This window comes from Myodes glareolus, chromosome 12 (assembly GCF_982192425.1).
Source record: "Myodes glareolus chromosome 12, mMyoGla1.1, whole genome shotgun sequence".
Lineage (NCBI taxonomy): Eukaryota > Metazoa > Chordata > Mammalia > Rodentia > Cricetidae > Myodes > Myodes glareolus.
The window spans coordinates 35,858,373-35,881,153 of NC_142037.1; the positions used below are offsets into that span (position 1 = coordinate 35,858,373).

At 52.3% G+C, this 22,781-nt stretch overlaps 1 protein-coding gene across 4 annotated transcripts in view; it reads right to left on the reverse strand.

Moving 5' to 3' along the window:
• Nucleotides 1-1,574: 1,574 nt before the first annotated feature.
• Nucleotides 1,575-22,781, reverse strand: part of Bmp1 (bone morphogenetic protein 1) — a 45,923-nt gene continuing 24,716 nt past the window's right edge. For 2 of the 4 annotated variants that reach the window (XM_048421790.3, XM_085698696.2), the window contains 12 exons: nt 21,663-21,765; nt 19,870-19,986; nt 19,510-19,655; nt 19,204-19,399; nt 18,431-18,556; nt 17,610-17,770; nt 17,071-17,251; nt 12,943-13,068; nt 7,345-7,472; nt 6,762-6,975; nt 4,953-5,203; nt 1,575-2,290 (listed from right to left, as the gene is read on the reverse strand). In XM_048421790.3, the coding sequence (XP_048277747.3) occupies nt 2,156-2,290; nt 4,953-5,203; nt 6,762-6,975; nt 7,345-7,472; nt 12,943-13,068; nt 17,071-17,251; nt 17,610-17,770; nt 18,431-18,556; nt 19,204-19,399; nt 19,510-19,655; nt 19,870-19,986; nt 21,663-21,765 (1,884 nt within the window). In that variant the 3' untranslated portion in view covers nt 1,575-2,155. Of the gene's footprint in view, nt 2,291-4,952; nt 5,204-6,761; nt 6,976-7,259; nt 7,473-12,942; nt 13,069-13,403; nt 13,758-17,070; nt 17,252-17,609; nt 17,771-18,430; nt 18,557-19,203; nt 19,400-19,509; nt 19,656-19,869; nt 19,987-21,662; nt 21,766-22,781 lie in introns of those variants that run through there. The other 2 variants (XM_085698697.2, XM_085698698.2) reach the window with 2 other exon arrangements.

Below are 22,781 nucleotides of genomic sequence, written 5' to 3' on the forward strand. Positions count from 1 at the left end.
CACCTTCTGCTATTGGCACAATGTCCCATTTGTCACTCCCTGGAACTGAAATGCCATTGCTTCACTGGCCATCTCTGATGGACCCAGAAAAGACCTGAAGGCTTACCCTGGGGTCCTCAGAGGAATATGAGTCTTCTTGGGTGATAGAGTCTTGGGACATGTGCCTGGGGCAGCTGCATGGGTAGGTCATCTATCGTTAGTCATGCTGTGGTTGCTCACCACACACACACACACACACACACACACACACACACACACACACACACAGCTGCCTCTACCACCAAAGTGGAGAACTGATACATCTCAGCGGCTGGAAGTCTGAGTTTAGACAAGGTTGTGACCTTCTTGGCTCCTTTGGGCATATGCCTTAGGAACTGGAATTGCCTTCCTTTGGATTTCACAAGAACCTGGAAGGCTGGTAGAGATAACCGTGACCAATGACTACATACTGTCATGGAGGAGCCATTGCTAAGTTGGTAGTTGACCCAGAGGGTACGGGAGATGCCATGTGACTCCCATCATTCAGAAGCTCTTGAGTTCTGCTCATGGCCCTACAGGCTTAACTCACCACAGAAGGGGGATTAAGGATAAGTGATAGGGACCTCTGGGCATCTCGTGTGTGCATGAAGGTCTCCAGAGCCTCGTCTATAGCCTTGTCTGAGGGGGCAGGGTGGCTTCATGCTGGCAGGAGAGTATTTAATGTTCTGGAAGGCCCTGGGTGCTTGTCTACATTCTACCACGGCTTTCTGCATAAAAAGCCTATATGAGGTCCACCATGCCATGCTGCTCCCTAGGGGTGGGTGCAGGTGGTCTGGCAGAGTGTCTGCATCTGCCACAGGGAGGAGCTTGGAAGAATCCTAGCATCTCAGGGAGTCCTGCCTCAGGGTATAGCCAGAACAGGGAAAAAAGCCTTGCCCTGCTTTCTGTGAGATACAGTCTCAGAAAGGAGGGGGTAGGGCTCTTTTCTGCCTTCTCTGGGCTCCTGTCTGGGCCTCACTGTTGGCAACAGCAGGGAGGAGGAGACTGGACAAGACAGCAGCCTTTGTCGCCTGGGGAGAGGGGCCCAAGCTGGAATGTTTACTCAGTGACTACTGAACCATCCTGACTTTCCTCTCCAAAGAGAGTTAGAGGATTCCTGGTGTTGGCACCCAGCCTCTGCGGGTCAGGAATGGACCTAACTTAGTCAATGTGGGTCTTCCCACTTCTAGTGGGCATGCCGGCTAGACACTCTCACAGACCCTTCCCTCCCCAGACCAAGAGACAGAAAAGCCAGATGGACAAACATACCCTAAACCTCTTTTATATGCCTCCTCCCTCCCCCAGACAGCCTCTTTATAGAATGTTCTACTCCTGTTGTGTGGGAGGGCTATAAGCAGTGTGTGTGTGTGTGTGTGTGTGTGTGTGTTCACTTCAGTGTGAAATCACACCCTTAGGAGTCCTGGAATTTTGAGAGAGAAGGCCAGCCAGCAAAACCAGGTGTTTTGGCACCGTACTGGCTCCAGACGCCCAGCAAACTGACACATCTGGAAGAATCCACATGTCCCCACATCGCAGACAACATCTGGCACAGGGTATTGGCTGTAACACTCTCTGTTTATTGGCTGGGGTGCCCTGGTGTGGCTGATGAGCCAGTGGGCCTAAGAGAAGCCCTGTCTTGCTTATCCACTCCCTCCTCTCCAACTCCCCACCGTATAGCTCCAAGGGGATACCCACAGATATTTGTGCCCCTGGAAACATGGAAACGGGGGTTCAAAATAAAACCAAACTGAGGCTGGAGAAGGGGCAGGAAATGTACGGTACAATGAAGATTAGGGCTACCGGCTATACACAATATGGTGTGTAGAGTCGGCAGGGAGGCAGCAGGGTCCTGCACAGAGACTGTCTTGCCCGAGGCGGAGCCCCAAGGAGGAACGGTCACTTCAAGTGTCTTGGTGAAACCTCTGGTTCCCTGGCCCCTCTGGTGGGAGGCTGTGGGGAACTGGCTTGTCAGGAGTCCGATTCCCCTATCTTCCGATGACACCTGGCCCATTGGCCCTGTAGGTCCTGGTGCCTGGGGGTGAGGGATGGTGTGTCACCATCTGCCTGTCACCCCCATTGTCCAGTCTGGGTGACCAAGGGAAGCAGGACCCCAGTTCCTGCTGCCATGCAGGGGCGGTCACTTCCTGCTATGGAGTGTGTCCTGGAACTTGGTGCTTGTGTACCGCAGGTGGAATCCTTTCTTGGAGATGGTGTCATCAGAATGGAACTTCACCAGGACGGAATCTCCGGCCGAGTACACTTCCTCAGGAGGCTGCCAGGGAGAAAGATGGGAATGAGGGGTTGGGATGGGATGGGGCCGCTGTCTTCCCTGCCGGAGGTCCTCAGTACCTCAAGATTCCCCATGAAGCAGGGCAGTGTGTGCCTGCAATCCTGGCACTTAAGAAAGAGAGCCAGAAGGAGAGCAGTCTGGGTTCTCTAGTGAGAATATATAATATATCTACACACATACATACATACATGCATATATATAAATATAATATTTATAAAATCTCTTTACAGCTAGATAAGGGTCTGGAGAAATGGCTCAGCAGTTGAGGGCACTTCCTGTTCTCTAGGAGACCTGAGTTCAGTTCCTACAATGGGTGACTCACAACCACCTATGACTCCAGTTCCAGGGACTCTGAAGCCCTTGTCTCTAGCCTCTTTAGGTATTGCACAAGCCCCCCAACCCCCCGCCTTTACACACCGTTAAAAATAAAATCTTTTCTTTAAAAATGAAGCAGAGTTTCATGCTACTAGGAATTTAAAGTGAAATCTGGAAAGGGAAGCTTGCTTTAAGATCAGAGCTGGGCAGGTGTAGAGTGGCCTCTAATTCCAGCACTCAGGAGGCAGAGGCAGGAGGATCTCTGTGAGTTCAAGGCCAGCCTGGTCTATAGAGCGAGTTCCAGGCCAGCTAGGGCTACACAGTGACACTCTGCCTCCAAACAAAACAAACTCACCAAACTCAGCTGAGTCAGCCATTCCTATATTTATTTATTCATTTATTCACTTACTTGTGTGTGTGTGTGTGTGTGTGTGTGTGTGTGTGTGTGTGTGTGTGTGTGTGTATGGTCAGAGAACAGCCTTGGGAGTCATTCATCAGATAACATTCATTATTAATTAACTAATTAATTAATTGATTGATGAGATAGAATCCCACTGGCCTGGAACTTGCCAAGGAGTGATTGTCCAGTGAGCCCCCAGCGTCTGCCTGTCTGTTTCACTGGCGCCAGGATCGTGAGTGTACACCACTTAGAGGAGATGGGAGCACTCTTCTCTGCCCACCTGGCTATGCAGGGAGCCCAAACGTGGGCAATGCTGCCCTCCACCTATTTCTGCTCTTGCCCTGGTTCCTTCTAGACCCAATTTCTTGCTCTGACTCCAGACTCTGAAGAGCTGCCTCAAGCCGGGGTCCAGGGACTGAGGAAGATGGGCAATGTTCTTATGAGGTGGCTTTATGCCCTGGCCCCCCAATCCTAGAAGGAATCGTTCCTGACAGCCTTGAAGATATTTCCAGTAACTGTGCCAAGAAGCCTGCCTGGGTTCCTCTCCCACACCCCCTCTGTGGGCCCCGACCTGGGGACATTCCTGGAAGAGCCACCCGATGACATTTCATTTGCTCTATGACTAAAAGGAAGGGACAAAGCAGAGAGGAGGCACTCACCTGCCAGCCAGGGATGCCAGAGAGGCTGGGTAGCTAGGCTGGGGCTCCACATTGCCTCTCCTCCCGTAGCCTGCTCCCCTTTGGCCCAGACCCTGCTGCTCATGCTAGGCTGAAGTTCAGTCTCTAAGGCAGTGGTTCTTCCCTTCGTAATGCTGCGACCCTTTAATACAGTCCCTCATGTTGTGGTGATTCCCCTCAACTATAAAATTATTTTTGTTGCTACCTCATAACTATAACTTTCTTATTATTATAAATCTTAATATAAATATCTGTGTTTTCTGATGGTCTCAGGCGACCCCTGGGAAAGGTTGTTCAACCCCCAAAAAGGTCTTGACCCACAGTTGAGAACCACTGCCCTGAAGGGGGAGCTCAGCTGATGCTGGGCCTGGCAGCTGAGACGGCTCCAGGGAAATTTAACCTTCTCTGGGGGCAGCAAAAGAGGAGAGAAGGGCAGGAGCCAGGGCCTGCATCAGAATGGACATGTGAGTGTGGTGTGTGTGAGGGAAATGGGGAAGGATGAGAGGATGAAGACAGAGTAAGGAGAGGGGATGAGGGAGAGAGGGAGCAGGAGGTAGAGAGAGGGAGAGAGGGAGGGAGGAAAGGAGGGAGCGAGCGAGCGAGCGAGAGAGAGAGAGAGAGAGAGAGAGAGAGAGCGAGCACAAGACCCTAATCTGTTACTGGGAGGAAATTAAGTACATCTACAGGCTAGGCCTGGCTTTTCTTACAAACCAAAGTGATTGTGCCCACAGCTTCTGCAGATTACCTTCTAGACAGAATCTGAAGCAACCCTGAAAAGGCCTGCTTGGATAGCAACAGCAGCAATGGCTTTAGGACACAGCCCTCTCACCAGGGGACAGACAGATAGCAGGCAGTCTGGTTTAGAGCAACTGCTCACGGCCCCTGTTTCTGTTTCAGGTTCTAACTTCTGCTCCATTTCCACAACCCAATTAAGCCCTGGAAACTGGGGGTGGTGGGGTCAAGGGTTGTGCAGTTGAGGGAGAACCCTATCACTTCCACTTCCAGATACGTGCAACTCCGCAGGCCAGACCAAACTGGTCCTGAGGGAGCAGAGGTCAGGGTGGGGCCCAGTCGAGGAGTTGTGGTAACTTTTACACCTAGAAAGGCCCCCAGTTTTCTGGGTCAGGATAGCCCAAGGTGTGATGGTCTCTGTAAGCGACCCAAGTTTAGCATATTAGTGTCTGCAGAGGGCAGGGGGATTAGGGTGAGAGCTGGAAGGCAATGGGAGGTCAGGAGCCAGGAGGGTGCTCACCCCAGAGCCGCAGTAGCGCCCCAGTCGGGGAGCTGTGCTGTCGTAGCCATCGAAGAGTTCCATGTAGTCATAGCCACAGTCGGTCTCCTCTTCCACCTCGAAGGTCTGGAACACCAGCTCCACTCCGTAGCCTTCCTCGGCCACGATGACCCACTCGCAGTCCACCCCTCCGGGGTAGTTGTTATCGCCAAACTGGGCGTGGGAATAAAGGTCTTTGGTCTTCACATCTGCCCGCACTTGGCCCCCACACTCTGCAGGGGAGGAATGACAAGACTGACCGTCACTGATGAGAAGACAATATTTACAGAACCACCCAGAACCACAGAGACGAATTCCGGTACCGATGCCATGTGGCCAGTGAGAGGCGGCATCTGGCTGAGCCTCAAGCAAATGCCCTGTTATGCCACCTCCGGACAGAGACCGAAGGAGGAGGTTAGGAGACACTCAAGGGTGAGACCCCGGGGAAGAGGTTGCATTGAACAGTGGTGTTGGGAAAGGTCAGCTTTACCTGAGAAGGAATTATTCCTGTGTCCTAGCTGAGGGCTGTCATGAAGAACACAGCCCAGCACTGTCAGACTGTACACTTAACAGAGAAAAGCTATACATTTGTACATGAGCTGATTTTTTTTAAGTGTTGACTCAAGTTTAAAAAAAAAAAAACAACAAAAAAACCAATCACCAACAACAAATAAAGCCCAGCACCCCACTGTGGGTCAAACACTGATGGAGTTCCAGCCTCTGGTTTGTGTACGTGTGCTAGGCAAGGGAAATGACACGCAAAGCACCATGGAAGCACCCGCCCTCCTCTGCATGTCTCTGGCTTTCTTCTTATACCTAGGCTCAATTTCTGGGAAAGAGGTGAGCTAGGCAAGGGCTGTACTAGGATAGAGGTAAATGGGAAGGTAGAGGGCTGCGGGCCTACTGATTCTGGGATGCCCAGGACTCACCAGTAAACAAGGAAACTTAATACTGACATCCTTGGTCCGCATCTGGGTCTCTCAGGACTGGCCTCTAGCTTAGCTTCCCTCTGCAGCTACCTGGTTCCCACAGCCGTCCTCACAACCTCCCCCTTCCCCCGCTCTAGTCAGACCAGGTGACACAGCGGTCCACCTGTGTGAACCATGAGCCGGAGCTCGGTCTGCCCTGCCCCCCTCCCAACCTGGAATGACTCCAGCAGCTTCCCTAAGTCAGGTTCCGTTCTTTTTGCCCAAGTCATGTTTTGTCTTAGGCTGTAATCATCCATGCCTAGGGCTTATCTCTCCGCTGAACTCTGAGTTCCTAGGGCAGGCAGGGTAAGGGCTGATTCACTGCCACGTGCCCCTGGTCAAATAAACAAGCAGAGCAAGCTGCTTGAGGGCTGGGATCTGGATTCCCTGCTAGGCTCATTTTTGGACCTGCACTCAGAATGATGGCTTACGCAGGCTGCCTGGAAATAGCCAGCTCTAGAAGGAAAGAGACAGCACATTGCAGGGATGGAGTGTAGCCAAAGCTGCTATAGCACATGCTACAGCAGGGACAATCGGGGATGCTCTCCCCATTCGTAGGTTCCTTAACCACGCCTTCCTCTGACCACAGTCGCTATACCCTGTTTTTTGACCTTTGTAATCCCTGACTTCTCCCCCATGCCTCAGCATCCACTCCAGCGATCTGTGTCTCAGAACACTGTTGGCCCTGGGGCTATAGGGCTCTGCTCTACGGGCCTTCAAAGGTCCTGTGCAAGCTCAGGGCCAGGATTGGCAACCAGAGTCAGCAACGTGCTAGGAGTCAACATTAGCCTAAGGGCATCACGTAGGTTGAGGCCAGCCTCACCTGTAGAGTGGGATGCCTGGAAGCCTTTCCTCTGTACCGAGTTGTCTGAGTAGAAACGCAAGAACATGCGGTTGCCTGTAGCCAGGACGGGCTCGGGCTTCTTACTGCCACAGAATCGGCCGAGGACTGGCGCCTTGGCATCACGTCCATCGAACACCTCTAGGTGATCATACGCACACTCAGGCTGAGATTCAATATCCATCTCCACGAAGGTCTGGGGGGGTACAAGAGAGGAGTCCAGATTAGAGGCATGGCTAGGGCAGCTGAGAGGAGTTCCTAAACCTCTATACCTCTAATTTCCAACTCAATTACAACTATGGTAGCAACCGGGTTGTGGGATGATGGTGAGGGAGGACTCAGGAATGGGCAGTGGCAGAGACATCCCCAAAATACATTCAGAAAGAGGGCTCCTGTTTAGGGAGACTTGTTTCCATAGGGATGGGTAGGCCCTGAAGCTCAATCAGGCCACCCCGGCTACAGTCAACACCTTGGACTCACACAAGTCTTTGCAGATGGCAGAAGCAAATGGTCACTTGATAGCGAAGAGCGGGGTGTCCACACAGGGTGCCAAGTGGTATCTTACCAGCTTTACCCGATGCCCAGGGGTGCTGGAGATAGCCCACGTACACTCCTTCTTGCTGGGGTACTTGTCGGGCCAGTTGGGACTGGTGATGGTGCCACTGCTGGACGTCAGCTTGTGCTCGCAGCCGGCTGCGGGATGAGTGACAGAAGGGGGTCACCGGGGACCTCCCACTCCGACATCTCCTGGGAAGACGGTGTCTCCCTCCTGCCCACTTCTTCGCTCTGCCTCCTGTCCTCCATTTACAGAATGGACTGAGGACACGCATGTCCTCCTCATCCAGTTACCCAGGCTGGGGGAGAATTTGCTGACTTGGTTTCTGATGACGCCTTGGTTAGGACCTCCTAGGCGCATCAGATGAGGTCATCTACCCTTTGGTGACCACATGGCCACACCACTTCTGTCCAGCTGTCACACACTCTTCCTCCCCTTTGCAACCCGGGAGCGTCTGTGCACTGTGAGGTTATGTATCCGAAGACTTTGACACCTGACTCAGCCGTCCCCAGGCTCCACTCCTGCTTCCATCACAGGTGACAGAAACAGACAAGGGGCCAGCTCACCCATCACAGCCTCTGTGACTTCTGACCGTCTCGGTTTTTCTCGTTCCCATCTCTCCCCACAACCTCACGCTGGGTTTTCCCAATATGCATCACCTTCTTGCATTTTTTTCCTCAGCATGCTTAGAAGTCCCTACGTATCTTCAAGGGATTTGATCTTGAACCCCTTACAACTGCCAAAATTCACAATGCTCAAGTCTCATATAAAATGGTATAATGTTTGCCCATAGGATTAACTGTATTTCCAGAAGGAGGTTGGTTGAATTCAAATAATGGACCCACCACCTAAAAGCCTGTCTTCCTCCAGAGATCAGTTGGCTGCCCTCTGCAGCTGGATTACATGGCTGGTCACCTGACATCCTACCCTTCTACCTTAGAAACTCCATTCATCTGGTCCTGGGAGCACTTGCTGTAATTCCAGCTACAAGGGAGGCCTAGGCAGGAGGATCGCAGTTCAGCTAGCTATTTAGTGAAACCTCCCCTCAAAATAAAAAGTAAAAAGAGATCTGGGACGTAGCTCTGTAGCTGAACACTTACTTGCCTGGGTGTTAAGGCCCTAAATCCAATCCCCAATACAAAGCAAGCAAGCAAACAAACAAGAAGAGGATTCTAGAGAGATGGTTCAACCAATAAAATGCTTGCCAGCCAGGCAGTGGTGGCACCTTTAATCCCAGAATTCAGGTGACAGAGGCAGGCAGATCTCTGAGGTTGAGGCCAGCCTGGTCTACAGAGTGAGTTCCAGGACAGCCAAGTCTACACACACACACACACACACACACACACACAAACTGTCATGAAATAACATAAATAAATAAATAAATAAATAAAGTGTTTGCCACACAAATGTAAGAGTCCAATCCCCAGCATCCACATGAACTCCAGGTGTGGTACCACACACCTAAAATCCCAGCACTGGTAAGCTAGGAGGATCCCCAGAGCCCACTGGCCATATAGTCTAGCCACGTCACGGGCCCGAGATTCAGTGAAAGACCCTGTCTCAAAATCTACGGTGAATGATTGAGAGAAGATGCCTAATGTCAACCTGTGGTTTCCACATGTGCCCTCCCCGACACACACACACTTGTACACATACACACACCAAATAAGTAAACAGAAAATCCCTTTGCAGTGTCCTACTTCGCCAGGACCCCGAATCCTTACACCCTCATTGCATTTGCTGCTCAACACCTCCACCTATCGGCAACCGTTCCAGACCTTCAGCCTTCTCCTCAAGCTACTGTCTCAACAGCCTTTCCTCCTTCCTCAGTTTCCCTCCTGAGTCCTGAAGAAATGATGCCCTCAGATATGAACCCTCCTTGCCTCTCCTTACCTGCATCATGGGGCCTCTGAGTTGTCCTGCCTCCCTGAGAAAATGGACTGTCCTTTTGAAGCTGGTGTTCACTGCTGCCAATAGCCAGGGGACACTTCCACCAAAGAGGACTCATGGTCACTCTCCCCCAGCTCTGGAGCATGAGCCCCTGAAGCCACCCTCCCCATCTCAGGAAGCCCTCCAGCCTTGGTTCTTTCTCTTGATTTTTCTTCCCAGATGATCTTCCACATATCTGACTACCACCACATTCTCATCACCTATGCCTCCTCTGCCTATAGTAACCCGACTTCCATACCGAGCAAGGCCTCTCAAACACACATTTAAAAGCTGATTATCACTGCCACAAGGTCAGGACAAGGCTGGCCTGGACTATGGTGTGAGACATTGTCTAAAAACTAAACAAAAACCAACGGTCACTATTCATGATCAAACAGTAACAGGACCCTTAAAGACAAGTATATGATATAGATCTAAAATGTCCCTTAGACACTCAAGAGATGTCCCCAGTGGAGCAATATGGCTTTTGGAATGTCACTGGATCTCAATAGATGAATCCACTGATCCATTCATACTTGAACAGACTATTGGGTGTCAATAAACTCTTGGAGGTGAAGTTGGAGGAAGAGCGCCTCACTAGTCCTTGAAGGGTATTTCCTGTCCCTGACCATAGCTGCCTTTCTCTGCCTCTCTGCCCCCTCCCCTTTCTGTCATTATGAGTTGGGCAGCTTTGCTTGTTGCTCCAATTGACCATAGACCAAACCCCGCATGAGCCAAGATAAAATTCACCCCCCCTTTTGTTTGTTTTTGTTTTGTTTTGTTTTTTGAGACATGGTTTCTTTGTGTAGCCCTGACTGTCCTAGAACTCGTACTATAGACCAGGCTGACCTCGAACTCACAGAGATCCACCTGCCTTTGCCTCCGGAGTGCTTAAAGGTGTGCACCACCACCACCGGTCAAAAATTTCCCCTCATTAAGTTGTTTTCTTCAGATGTTTTTTGGGGTGATACAAAGCTAATACAGAAAGTGGTCATTCAGGGTGTGGCGGGGTTGTCGAGGGTAAAAAGACAGGCAGACATAGGCCGCACCCCGAGACTAGAGCTAAGGTTCACCTAGCTCTTAAGTCCTCTAAACTAAGCGGATGTCTTGCCTGCTTCTCTGATGCTGAGGTGTGGGCTGTCACCATCCCTCACCTGCAGCTTCTGAAGGCCACTCTTGCCTTTCCAATCTCTGCACTGACTCCCACCTCTCAGGTACCCCACATCTCTTCTCGGGCTGGGTGCCATTGCTGTGTACATTCTCTCAAGGAACATTAAACAGAATCAGATCCTCCATGGGGACCAGGGGTGTGGACTGATCTGCCGTCAGCCCACCTCCAAGCGAGGGGCACAGGGTGTTTCTAAGTGCACCAGAAGGGAGCTGATGAGCTGATGCAGGAGAATTGTCTGTATTCTGTCAATCATATTTTAATAAAACGCTGATTGGCCAGGCAGGCAGTATAGGCGGGAAAACCAGACAGGAAGTAGAGGTGATGCAATGAGAACAGGAGAATTCTGGGAAGCAGGGAGGTTCCTCTGTCACTCCTGCACAGACCACCGAAGAGGCAGCATGTAACTTGTCCAGCTGAGAAAGGTACGGAGCCATGTGGCTAATATAGATAAGGATAATGGGGTAACATAAGTTATAAGAGTTAACAAGAAGCCTGACCTAATGGGCCAATCAGTTTATAACCTTATGGAGTCCTGTGTGTGATTTCTCTTTGGGATTTGCCAGCTGTGGGGTACCGGGCAGGACAGAAACCCCAACAAGCCGGCCCCCATCATGTTACAATGAGCACTCCACCATCCCTTTCCACTTAAACTGTAGAAATGGCATGTGGTTTAGAAAACCACAGGATTGGCTTCTGCAAGTTAAAGGCAGAGGGTGCTCAGTGAGACAGATGCTCCCGACCGGGGCACCCCTCGGTGGTTGACAGAAGCTCTCGATGCCACGCGGCTCACTGTCGGGTACTTCAGTTCTAATTCTGCTTATTTATTTATAGTTGGGTTGTTCACTCAATGATCGTGAGGAGTCATTTGTGAGGGACACTCTCGGGGCACAGAATAATAGCAATAAAGCTTAGTGCTCTAAAGATCAGGGTTTGGTTTGTTTGTTGTGTAATGAATGAGGAAACAGGCTCAGAGGGTTAAGTAATTCCCCCAGTGGTAGAGGCAGACAGGGTTAAGTAATTCCCCCAGTGGTAGAGGCAGACAGGGTTAAGTAATTCCCCCAGTGGTAGAGGCAGACAGGGTTAAGTAATTCCCCCAGTGGTAGAGGCAGACAGGGTTAAGTAATTCCCCCAGTGGTAGAGGCAGGCCTGTCTGGCTGTGGGGATTGTAGTGCCCAGGCAGGCACAGGACACAGAACGAATGAGCTGGAACAGCGTTGTGACATGTCCAAAGAGGCACTGGAAGCTATGAGTGTTGGGAGAACTGAGCATCCCTCATCCAAAACGCTTGGGACCAGAAGTGTTGTAATATAGGAATGCAGGCAATGAGCTGTAAGGATGGAACTCAAGTGTCAGCTAAATTCATTCATGTTCCATATATACCCTATGAACAAAGCCTGAAAGTATTCTTTAAATTTGTAAAATTTGGGGCTGGAGAGTTGGCTCAGTGGTTAAAAGCACATACCACTCTTTCAAAGGACCAAATTTAAGTGCCCAGCACCCACATCAAGTTTTCAGCTTCAGGGGAATCCAATACCCTCGTCTGGCCTCCACTGGTAACTGCACTCATGTGCAAATACACACACAATTAAAAATAAAATAAATCTTTTTAAAAAATTTAAATTTGTTATTATTACATATATATAGATATATACATGTCGGAATATTATGATGTGTGTGGATGCATGTGTGCACACCACAGCACGTGTGGGAGAGCCTGAGAACAACTCTGTGAAGTTGGAGCTCTCCTTCCACCCTTACACAGGTTATAGGAAGGGACTCAGGCTGAACCATCTTTCCAGTCCATTAAGGCAATCTTTCATAATATTTTTAGCGTGCCTGCGTTTTGACTACAACCAATCCCATGAGGTCAGGGGTAGAGTTTCCTACTGTACTATCATGATGGTATTCAAAAAGTTTCAGATTTTTAGAACAGCCTGGATTTTGAGTGTTTGGTTTAGGGGTGCTTCACATGTCTTTGCAGGGCTCTGGTGTCAGAAACAGCAGCAGCCCTGCTCTGGGAGTCTCCAGGGTGAGGTATGGCCTATAATGGCAATGCACTCAACTGTGGTCACTGGGACTGCTTCATCACTTCCCAGCACGGGAACAATCCAGGCACAGAGAGAGAGTAAGCACTCAAGGGCACACAACCAAGTGACAGATTCAAGCCAGGCAACCTAGCTTCAGAGTGTGTGCTTAGCTGCTCTCCTTTCTGTTCTGTGTCTGGGAGGCCATAACAAACAGAAAGGCTTGGATGCAGGTCCTAAGAGCCCAGAAAGGGACCTTCAGCATCTGTGGACTCTTCTCCTGGTGTGGGCAAGGGGAGAGCACCCGTGCAGATGACCTGGCTACCACAGTAAGGGAGGGTGGCCCACGCACTAGGTGGGAGGTGCCAGCCTTCTATTCCTCGGGATGGAGCTGTCTGCACGCGGAGGCCTCTGGGCAGTGTGAGGTACCTGACATGCTCTGGGCACCCTCTCCATCTTCCTCACCCTCTGCACGGACCTTACCTTCCTTGCAGTCGTGTTTGTTGTCATGAAGGACAAAGCCACTTCGACACTGACACTCGTAGCTGCCAAAGGTGTTCACGCAGTCTTGCTGGCAGCCACCGTTATCCTTGGAGCACTCATCCTTGTCTGTAAGGATGCAAAGAAGAGCAATGGGTCTGTATGGGCTGAGGTCTGGTCACCCCAGGGGACGTGGGAGGCCTGGCAGGGGCTTCCTCCTGTGGGAGGGAGTGCGCAGGAGGGGCGGGGCGTGGCGTGGGAGGTCAGGGTGATGATGGAGCTCTCGCCGCTGCGTCAGTGGAGGCAGCTGAGTGGGCCTCTGCTTTGGGCAGAGAAGGCAGAAGTGGGCAGAAGTAGGTGGCGGGAGGGCTGGGGTCTGGAACTAACCAGCATGGGAACCTCTACCATTACCTGCTTACTGGACAGACGGACAAGTGGAAAAACAGACACAGGGACAAGCAGACTGCAAGAGAAAGGAGCAGGACGCAGGGGTCCCTCTTTTACTTCACAACAGGAAATGTCACAGACACCATCAAAATGGGAGGGGGCAGGGAAGGTTCCCCTGTCTGCTGAAGGGGGCAGGGGAAGAGGAGAGCACCAGTTCTGTCCAGCCAAAGGAGGCGGCTGGAATGGCAGAGTGGAGGCAGGGAGTGGGTGGGCTCCAAAACCCCCAGCCCACTCCGTCCGAGGTGAGCTTCCTGAGTAATGAAGGGTCTGGGGGCCTGGCAGGCCTCATTGGGGGGTCCGGTTTCTTTTCTGCACTCGGTATTTGAGCTGGTGGGGGCGTCCCCGAGGGGGCTGCAGAGCTGGCCTCTTTTCTGAAATGAGAGAGAGAGAAGGAGAAAGGGGACCGAGGAGTGGGGGTGGCGGGCGGGAACCAGGGAGGGAGATCAGCGACAACTAGACCCAGGGTCTCCAGACAAGTGGGCAGGGCAGAGTGGGGCGGGGGGGGGGGGGCAGGCAGACCCGCATGCAGGACGGCCATGTCACTACGGCTGGGTTAGCAAGAGGCACAGCAACAGGGGACGAGACTGAGCCTGTGGCGAGGGGGAGGGCTGCGGGGATAACACAACTCTGAGGTGTGCGTATTGGGAAAGAGAAACTCGGAGCTGTGGGTAGAGGGGAGCCGGGGAAAGGGCTGCGTGAGAGCTCTGCTCACCCTCATTTTGACAGCTGCAGACAGTGTGTGAGACATAGACACACACGTAAACACGGGCTCCCCACGCAACCCTGTGCGTGGAAGAACTGCTGTACAAGAACGGAAACACAGATAAACAGGGGCACACGTCCTGCATCTCACACACACAGGCAGCACGAAGACTCGGTCACAGAGTTATAGTCACACACATACAACCTGCTCACCCATCTGGGGATGGCTGCACTCAAAAGACCCACGTGACCTCCTTCCGTGTGTGTGTGTGTGTGTGTGTGTGTGTGTGTGTGTGTGTGTGTGAGCATATGAGCATATGCAGACAGAAACACATAGGCAGGAGACAGACAAATGTGCAAACGTGGGGTCATAAGGATTTAATATGGATGCAGATATACATCCATGCAGAGGTGCTCATGCCCATCATGTGGGCATTTAGTCACACGCTGACAGGCATGCACGCACACACACACACAAAGATGCACACAGTCACAGGCTTATGTAGGCCACACCGTTGTTCTAAGGTGGTGTGCCTGTCATAGAAGCAGGCAGTCAGGACAGATGTGTGGATCGCAGTTACACCAGGAATGTCAGAGATGAACCATGACATGAAAAGATGGCTGCTGGCACGCCACTCACCAGGCAGGTCTGTGACAAGTGGACACTGCTCCTAATCTAGCCCGAGGGGAGGAGCCTGAGGGCTGCCGCACTGACTCCCAGAAGGCCCTGCTTCTCCCACACATGCTCTGCGGAGCTAGACCCATCGAGAGTCCACAGGAGCATAGGGCTAAGAGGTAGAGCGACGAGCCCCTCCCCAGAGCCTCCTCTGGAGAGCAGAGCCTGACCAAGGAAGCTGCTATGGCATGTGCCTGTGAGAAATGCCGTGAGTGCAGGTGTAGGGGGCGCCTCTCTCTCTCTCTCTCTCTCTCTCTCTCTCTGCAGGTGTAGGGGGCGCCTCTCTCTCTCTCTCTCTCTCTCTCTCTCTCTCTCTCTCTCTCTCTCTGCAGGTGTAGGGGGCGCCTCTCTCTCTCTCTCTCTCTCTCTCTCTCTCTCTCTCTCTCTCTCTCTGCAGGTGTAGGGGGCGCCTCTCTCTCTCTCTCTCTCTCTCTCTCTCTCTCTCTCTCTCTCTCTCTCTCGGCTCTGCTAGGAGCTCCAGCCAGCACGACTCACGAAGGAAGCCACAGCTTCCCTAGCATGTTTGGACCCCCATGCCTTCTTCATAAGTGCTCCCCAATTGCCTAGTCCAGTGCCTGGAACACAGGTGGGGTAAAATTAAAAAAACAGTAAGTCAACAGGTGGATGGGTAAGCGAATAACTAAAGGGAATGTTGGTTCTGTGGGTGGCTGCCTTAATATCTGGGAGGGGACTCTGGCACACTGAAGAGTAGACAGGGGGATCAGGGCAGGGGAGGTGGCACAGACCCCAGTAAGGAGAAGGCACTCACCCTACAGTGCCCAAATGCCCCGGAGGTGCTGGGGGTCAGACCGAAGGTCTTCAGGCTCTTGCTTCTCCTTCTTGTCTTAGGGTCTCCTCGATGGGTGTCTCAAAAGTCCACACAGCCCCCTCCTGGGGGCCAGAGTCACATGCCCCAGGCCCTGAGGCTGAACTCTGATGCCCATCCATGAGGGTCCTCTGCAGGTTTCTTGTGCAATGCATGTGTGTGCATGCGTGTGTGGGCACGTGTGTCTGCACACGGTGTGAACATGTGCACAGGCATGTACGTATCTTGTACAGTGCTGAGTCTTATGTTGGGGATGGGGAGACAAGGCAGTAACTCCAGACAGACATGAATAGTGCCCCCATCCTCTCTAAGACTGGGGCAACAGAAGGGCAGAGACAGACAAGAGTAAGCAGGTAATGGTTTCTCTGAGAAGCCCACCCTGGCAGGTATTATATCCCCTCAGCCTCGGGAAAGCACCTTTGTTCTACGTGGGCCTAGGGAAGGAGGGGCTCGGTGTTACACAGAGAGGGGCCCAGCAAGCAAGGAGTCAGGGGGTTGGGGGCAATAGCTCAACGGAGCACGCTAAGCAGAGCGGGGCAGCTGGCAGTGCCAAGCGGGGAACCAGTGCACAGGGACGGGTGCATGGCATCCAGGTGGGACAGGCAAGGGTGCGGGGCAGCCGCATAGGGGGCTGAAGGATGCAGGACCCTGGGTAAGGAGGGGAGAAGGGAGGGAGCATGGACAAAATCATGGGTTTTCTGCTTCCTGCCCACCCTACGGCCACCCCACTAGGAGAAGTCGGGGTGAAGGTCCCTAAGCCACCCCTCCACAAGCCACCTGCTCCAGCCAGCGCACCAGCATCCTGCTCTCTCCACACTCTGCAGCAGAGAATTCTCACATTCACTGCTGGGTCTGGGCCCTTGCTCCTGGCCTCACACTAACCCGGGGTCAAAGACTTTGGGATTCCTAACGCAGGGGAGAGGTCTCTCAAGACCCCAGAGGTCCAGCCTGGAAAAGCTAGGGATTGGACCACCCAGAGAGGGACTTCAAAAGGGTCAGATGAAGCTAAGGGATGGATCAAGCCAAGCCTTCTATGGCAGGGGAGTGGGCAGCTTTGGTACTAGAGGGTGGAGGCGATTCCACATTTGAGAAGGCCTGGCATGAACCCAGTGGGCCAGGCGGGGTCTGATTAGAAGTCCAGCTGCTGCCAGATGAACTGCCCTACACAGTCCAAGGCAAACACCCTTCTCTTCTCTATTCCCAGGCAACTCTGTTCTTAAGCAACTGAACTCCCTGTCCTCGGACCTCCCCTTTCAGGCCTTGGCTCGCAGGCTTCTTCATTTCTGCACTAAAATGCTCCGCCCCTCCCTAGGCCTGGCACAACTAAGGTTTTAAGGATTTCCTAGTAAAGATATCCAGATGCCCCAAGGGCTAACCCGATGGAGGACGATAAGTTGGGGAGGTTAGGAGACAAAGGAGGGCAGGGGAGCCCCCTCTTCGGGTGGGAGATGGAGCTAGAGACCAAGAAATCCAGGGCTACCTGAGAAGAAGTGGGCCTTGAAGCCCTTCTTGGACACAGTATTGTCAGACTTGAACTCCACACGCATGTTGTTGTATTGGGAAGTGATGACCTCCGGCTTCTCGGAGCCACAGAACTTGCCATGTAGCTTAGAGTCCGCTGTGAGTCCGCTGCGCACCTCCACAAAGTCGTACTTGCAAACCTGCCGGAAAGTCCAGCTCTGGCTGCCTCCTTCAGGAAGCCTCTCTCCTGATGACTCCCTTCCAGGGAAACTGTCAGGCTAAGCAGCTGTTCCTCCATCAAATGTAGCTCAGGTCATTGTAGAGCCCCAGGGCAGTTGGCCCCAAGCCCTGCCGCATTCCACAGCTTCCAACTCTGTGCCTTTTCTCACCTGCAGCTGTTCCTTCCTGGCCTCTCAAACCCACCGAGCTTCCATGTACTGGGTAGTCTCCTCTCTGCTCTCAGAGCCTGATTCTCTCCAATTCCCTCCCAACGGTGAAAGATAACCGCTGAGTCAATGCCCCAATTTTCCTACCCACCTTGGCTCCAGAGACACTTACGTCATTGCCCTCAGTCTCGAAGAAGTCAAACTGGAGGGAGATACGGTACTGGGTGGGGGCCACCAACTGCCAGATGCAGTTTTTGTTGGGAGGGTACTCTTTGGGCCAACCGGGGCTGGTGATGGAGCCATTGAGCTTGGTGAGGAATCCACCACAGGCAGCTGGAGGGACAAGGGAGGTGGCATCACCCACCACGAGTCCCCACTCGAGGGAGGGGTCTGAGTCCTAGGCTGGACACTAGTCAGGGGGAGATGAGGGCTTGTGGGTCCCACGACCTGGGGTCATGGGACAGTAGGTGGAAATCTTTGGAGGTGAGCCCAAAGTTTAAGAGCCGGCTAGCTGCAAATATGGCATTTCTACCACCTCTTCTGGAAAATGGGCAAGGAATCTGCTGGGAGGGGGCACGGAGGGGCCTGGGAAATGTGTATACGTGGCCGCCCTGGGAGACACAGAGAGGGGCTGTTCAAAGGCAGTAGACCAGCCTGATCAGGAGCTGCGGCCCTGAAGGACTGTCACTAACATGCAGCCCGAGACTTTGAAAAATAGTGGCTTCCAAACTGTGGATCATGACCCTAGGGAGGGTGGTGACATCCATTACCAGGTCAAGATCAGTATTAACAAAGGAGTCAGGATAACCACCCCCCCCAATACCAGTGTGTATCACACTCCGCCAGTCTGCTCTGCCCAAGCTGACATGCAGGATGGCTTTCTCATCCATGGCTGGGAATGGGACTAGGGAACATCTCCAGCTTGTCCAGAATGAGATGGACTGACCGGAAGGGAAAGAAATCAGTGGCCCAGGGACAGAGTGGGGCACTCACCCTCGCATCGACGCTTGTCTGGGGCCAGCTCATACCCGGGGTCACAGCTGCACTTGTAGCTGCCCAGGGTGTTCAGGCACCTCTGCTCACAGCCCCCGCGGTTGGGCCTGGAGCACTCATCCACCTCTATGGAGAAGAAAGCGACGTCACAAACCACGGCCCCGACTTCGCTCCTCCTCCTTCAAGCCAGAGTCTCGGGATTCCTGTGAGCCTACCCCACACTGCAGGGGAAAGTCCCCTGAAAACCTCGCTTGTCCGTTCAGCTCCGAGCTATTCCCAAATCCCCATGGCAGCTGAGAACCCACAGGGTATATCCCACAACAGCTTCCAAGCGTTCAGGCTGGCTGGCGGCTATGTACCAGTCCCTAGGTATCAGCGCCTATGTACCAGTCCCCACCCAAGCACTGTCCTCTCGTTTCTCCTTCATTCACTATGCAATATCTAGTATGGAGGCAGCTATGGTATCCAATGTATAGGTGAAGAACTGAGGTTTGTGGAAACAGTCTGCCATAGATCACATTGGTGGGGGAAAAACAAACAAACAAACAAACAAACAAACAAACAAAAACTTCTCTATCTTGCTCTCTCCCCAAGCCTCCGTAGCTCTGCGCCACACAGGATTGACCTTTGCTACTATTTACCCACAATGCTTTAATATCACGACCTCAGGGTCCCTGTGTTTGCATCTCTCGTGGGGTCTTCACATTAAATGGATGACGAACAAAGAGGGACTGAAAAGCCACAGAAGGCAGGCAGGACAGCAGGGAGAGCACCTTTGAAAAAGTTGACTGCGAAGCCAGCTTTGTTAATGGACCCGTCGGAGACGAACTTGAGCCAGAGCCGGCTAGACGTGCTTTTGATGTCCTCGGGCTTCTCGTAGCCACAGTAGCGCCCGATGAGGTTGCTGCTCTCACTGTGCCCGTCGCGAACTTCCAGGTAGTCATAGGCACAGCTGTCATGACGCTCGATCTAGGAAGCAGGGGCTCTGTCAGGGTAAGGAGCAGGTTTCCAGGATCCCTACCCCCAGAGACATTGACCGTCCTGGAGACAAACGTAGGCATTGAAGGGTCTGCAGCTACCTCAAAGGACTGGAACGTGAGGCCCACGTGGAAGCCCTCAGACACCTGGATCCGCCAGATGCAGACTTTGCTGGGCCGGTAATCGTCTGGGTAATTAGGCGACTGGATATGGCCATTGTCCTTTTTCACATCCCCACCGCAGATGGCTTTGGGAACACGGGATAATGGTGGTCAGTATGCTCGGCCCTGCTTAAGTGCCTCTTCCCTGCTCTTCCCACATATCCTGTTCCCCATTGCCCACCCTGCTGACCCTGCTGGAGAACCCACAGCAGAGAGTCAGGAGGCAACAGGAGGAACTGGCACTAGAATATCCAAGACACCCCCGCCCCCGTGCAAGGCCCCCCCCCTTCCCCTCAGTACCTTCATAGACAGCAAAGAAGCCTTTTCCAACCCAGTTGCTGCTGCTTCGGAATTCCACCCAGAGGCGGCTGTCCGTGGACACAATGGGCTCAGGGAGTTTGCCCCCACAGAACCGGCCTGCAGACGGTAGAGATAGATGACGCTTGAGTCCCAGCTCTCTCCATATAAGCCCCAACTTCCCAGGATGCCCAGGGCTCCAGTCTGCAGCCACCTTACTGTGCATATTCCTAAGACCACCAGGAGAGCCAGAAGCCCCTTACAGGACAGGACAAGAGCTGAATGACATATGTGTTTTACTGATTTTGGAGGGAGATGCTGTTTTGGGGAGGGTTTGTTGCTGTTGTTGTTTTCTAAAAACAAACAATATAGCCCAGACTATATTCTCCCCAGTGCTAAGATTCTAAGCACAAGAGACTGAACCTATGGTTTTGTGCATGTTAGGCAAGCACCCTATCACATGAGCTACGCTCCAGGCCCAACCCTTGAACTTTTGGTCTCAGCCTTCAAAGTCCTGGGATCAAAGTTTTATTGACCTTTTTTAAAAGCACGTTCCCATCATGACTGGCCTTCATGAGGTCTCCATGCAAACAATAGGTACAGCTTTCTCTGCATATAACGTTACTGAATGTTCTCCCCTGCATCCACCATGGGGTCAAAGTTAGGGGATGCCTACAGAACTCCAAACTCCAAAATCTGGGCACAGGGGCAGAAAACAATCCTGTTCAAATAAAACTCACGAAGAGTCAACACAAGGGGTGAGGCTGACCATCTGTGGGATCCTTGGAGTCAAGAGAGTTGACCAGGGATGATTTGTGTGCCCCGAATAAAACTGAGTGTTTTTCAACTTTCAGCAAGGGCCAAGAGGTAGGTGCTTGCGTAGGAATGTCAGTTCCGAGAAAGAGAGTGTACCCTGGGAGACCTAATGCACTGCAGAGGGAATGCTGCAATGTCAGCTGCTTTGGGTGACTGACAGGTCCACTAGAAGATCAGTAATGGAAGTGAAGAGATGACTGTCTGGCAGCAGCTGGCTGCTTCCCCACAGACTATGGGGCAAAGACGCTGAGGATGAGGAGCCCTGAAACACGTCAGACTGTGTGCAGATGGACAATGAACAGCATCACACAACACCTCAGGCTCAGCGCAGATGTCCTTTTTGCTTTAATTCTATGCCCACCAAGCTGCCTCTTTGTCCAGGGGTGCTTTTTTTGTTAAGATAGAGGCTTACTATGTAGCCCAGGCTATCCTCAAACTCAGGATCCTTCTGCCTTAGCCTCCCCAAAGTTGGAAGTATGGCACTACTACGTCTAGATCTATCCTGTGGCCTTGACCCTCTGTCTCACTTCACGCTCACACACTATTAGTGATAAAGTATCTGGTCAAAGAGAGTCAGGCAACTGTTCCAAGCCTATAGTTATCAAGGCGAGTCAAGGGCCTGCCCTACTAGGTTTAAAGCCCTGTAGATCAAGGAAATCCCAGTGAGAGTGTGAGCCTGGAGCTATGGGATGTGCAAAACAGACATCTCTGTGTGCTCCTGGGACTCCTCAACCTTTAATAGCATCTTCAGCGGGTAGCTCAAAAGTTTGCGGTAAGAACTGGAAGTCTGGACCACAGACAGAAGGCACCCACTGTCACAGCACTAGTTAGTGACAGAACAAGCCAGGACAAACTACACCAGAGCCTGTAGTTTGTCTCCTATCAGGATGTCACCCCCCGCCCCCTTAGGGTATTGGGCCACAGAAGGTTCCAACACGGAACTAGGGTGCTGAGGAGGCTGAGGGGCCAGTGCCCTTTACCTCGGAGGGGCGCCTTCCTCCAGAAGCCGTCACGCACCTCCACATAGTCATACCAGCACAGGCGGCTACGGTACAGGTCCATGGACGTGAAATTCAGGATGATCTAGGGAAAGCGAGAAGGGGTGAGGAGAGAAGGTTACATTGTTCCCACTCTGGACCTGCCCCTGGCGGGAATGAGAGCTAACCATCAGCATTGTTACCATGTAGCCCTCATCAGTCTAACTGAAAACACCTGTCTACTGGCCCCATCACAAACACCCAGGAGAGGGCATGACTTTCACAGCCTTGCACTCTCCACCCCAGTACAGGGCTATTGTCCTGGGTTAAATAACCAATCAGGTTCCCTCACCACCAGTATAAATCATGATGCCCTTACAATGGATGAGGGCAGGGCTAAGAATGGCTCAGAATGGTGTGGGGTTACTGGGTGGGGGACAGTCTGAGATAGGAAAGAAGAGGCCAGGAAGGAGGTTGAGACACTAGTCATACAAACTCCCTGGGCCCTGATTCTGGGAAGGGGCATGGTATCTGCAGGTCCCTCTCATGAAAGGATTTAATGTTCTGTCTCTGCCCTCAGGGAGTTTATGAATGAGATGGCAGGTGTATGAAAGAGATTGTGCAGGAAAAAAAAATGCAAACTCCAGCCCAAGGACCTGGGTTTAAATCAGCCTATATTTTCTGCTAAGTCATAAGGCCAACTACAACCTCCCTGATGCCACCCAGTCATGCGACAGCCTCTGACATCACAGTATTCCCTGGAGGCAGAAAGGATTACACTGTCGTACAGACTTGACACCTGCCACAGCCCCTTGGTAAGTCTCAATGCTCCATAATCATGATCGAGAATTTAAAAAAAAAATTCTTTAGAGGCAGCGTAGTGGCATACGCCTTTAGTCCCAGAACTGGGGAGGCAGAGGCAGAAGGATCTCTGTGAGCCCGAGACCAGACTGGTCTACAGAACGAGGGCTAGGACAGCCAGGACTAACTACATAGAGAGACACTGTCTTCTTTTGTGGGGAAGAGGGGGTCGAGACAGGGCTGTTCTTTCTCTGGCTGTCCTGGAATTCATTCTGTAGACCAGGCTGGCCTTGAATTCACAGAGTCCTGTCTGCCTTTGCC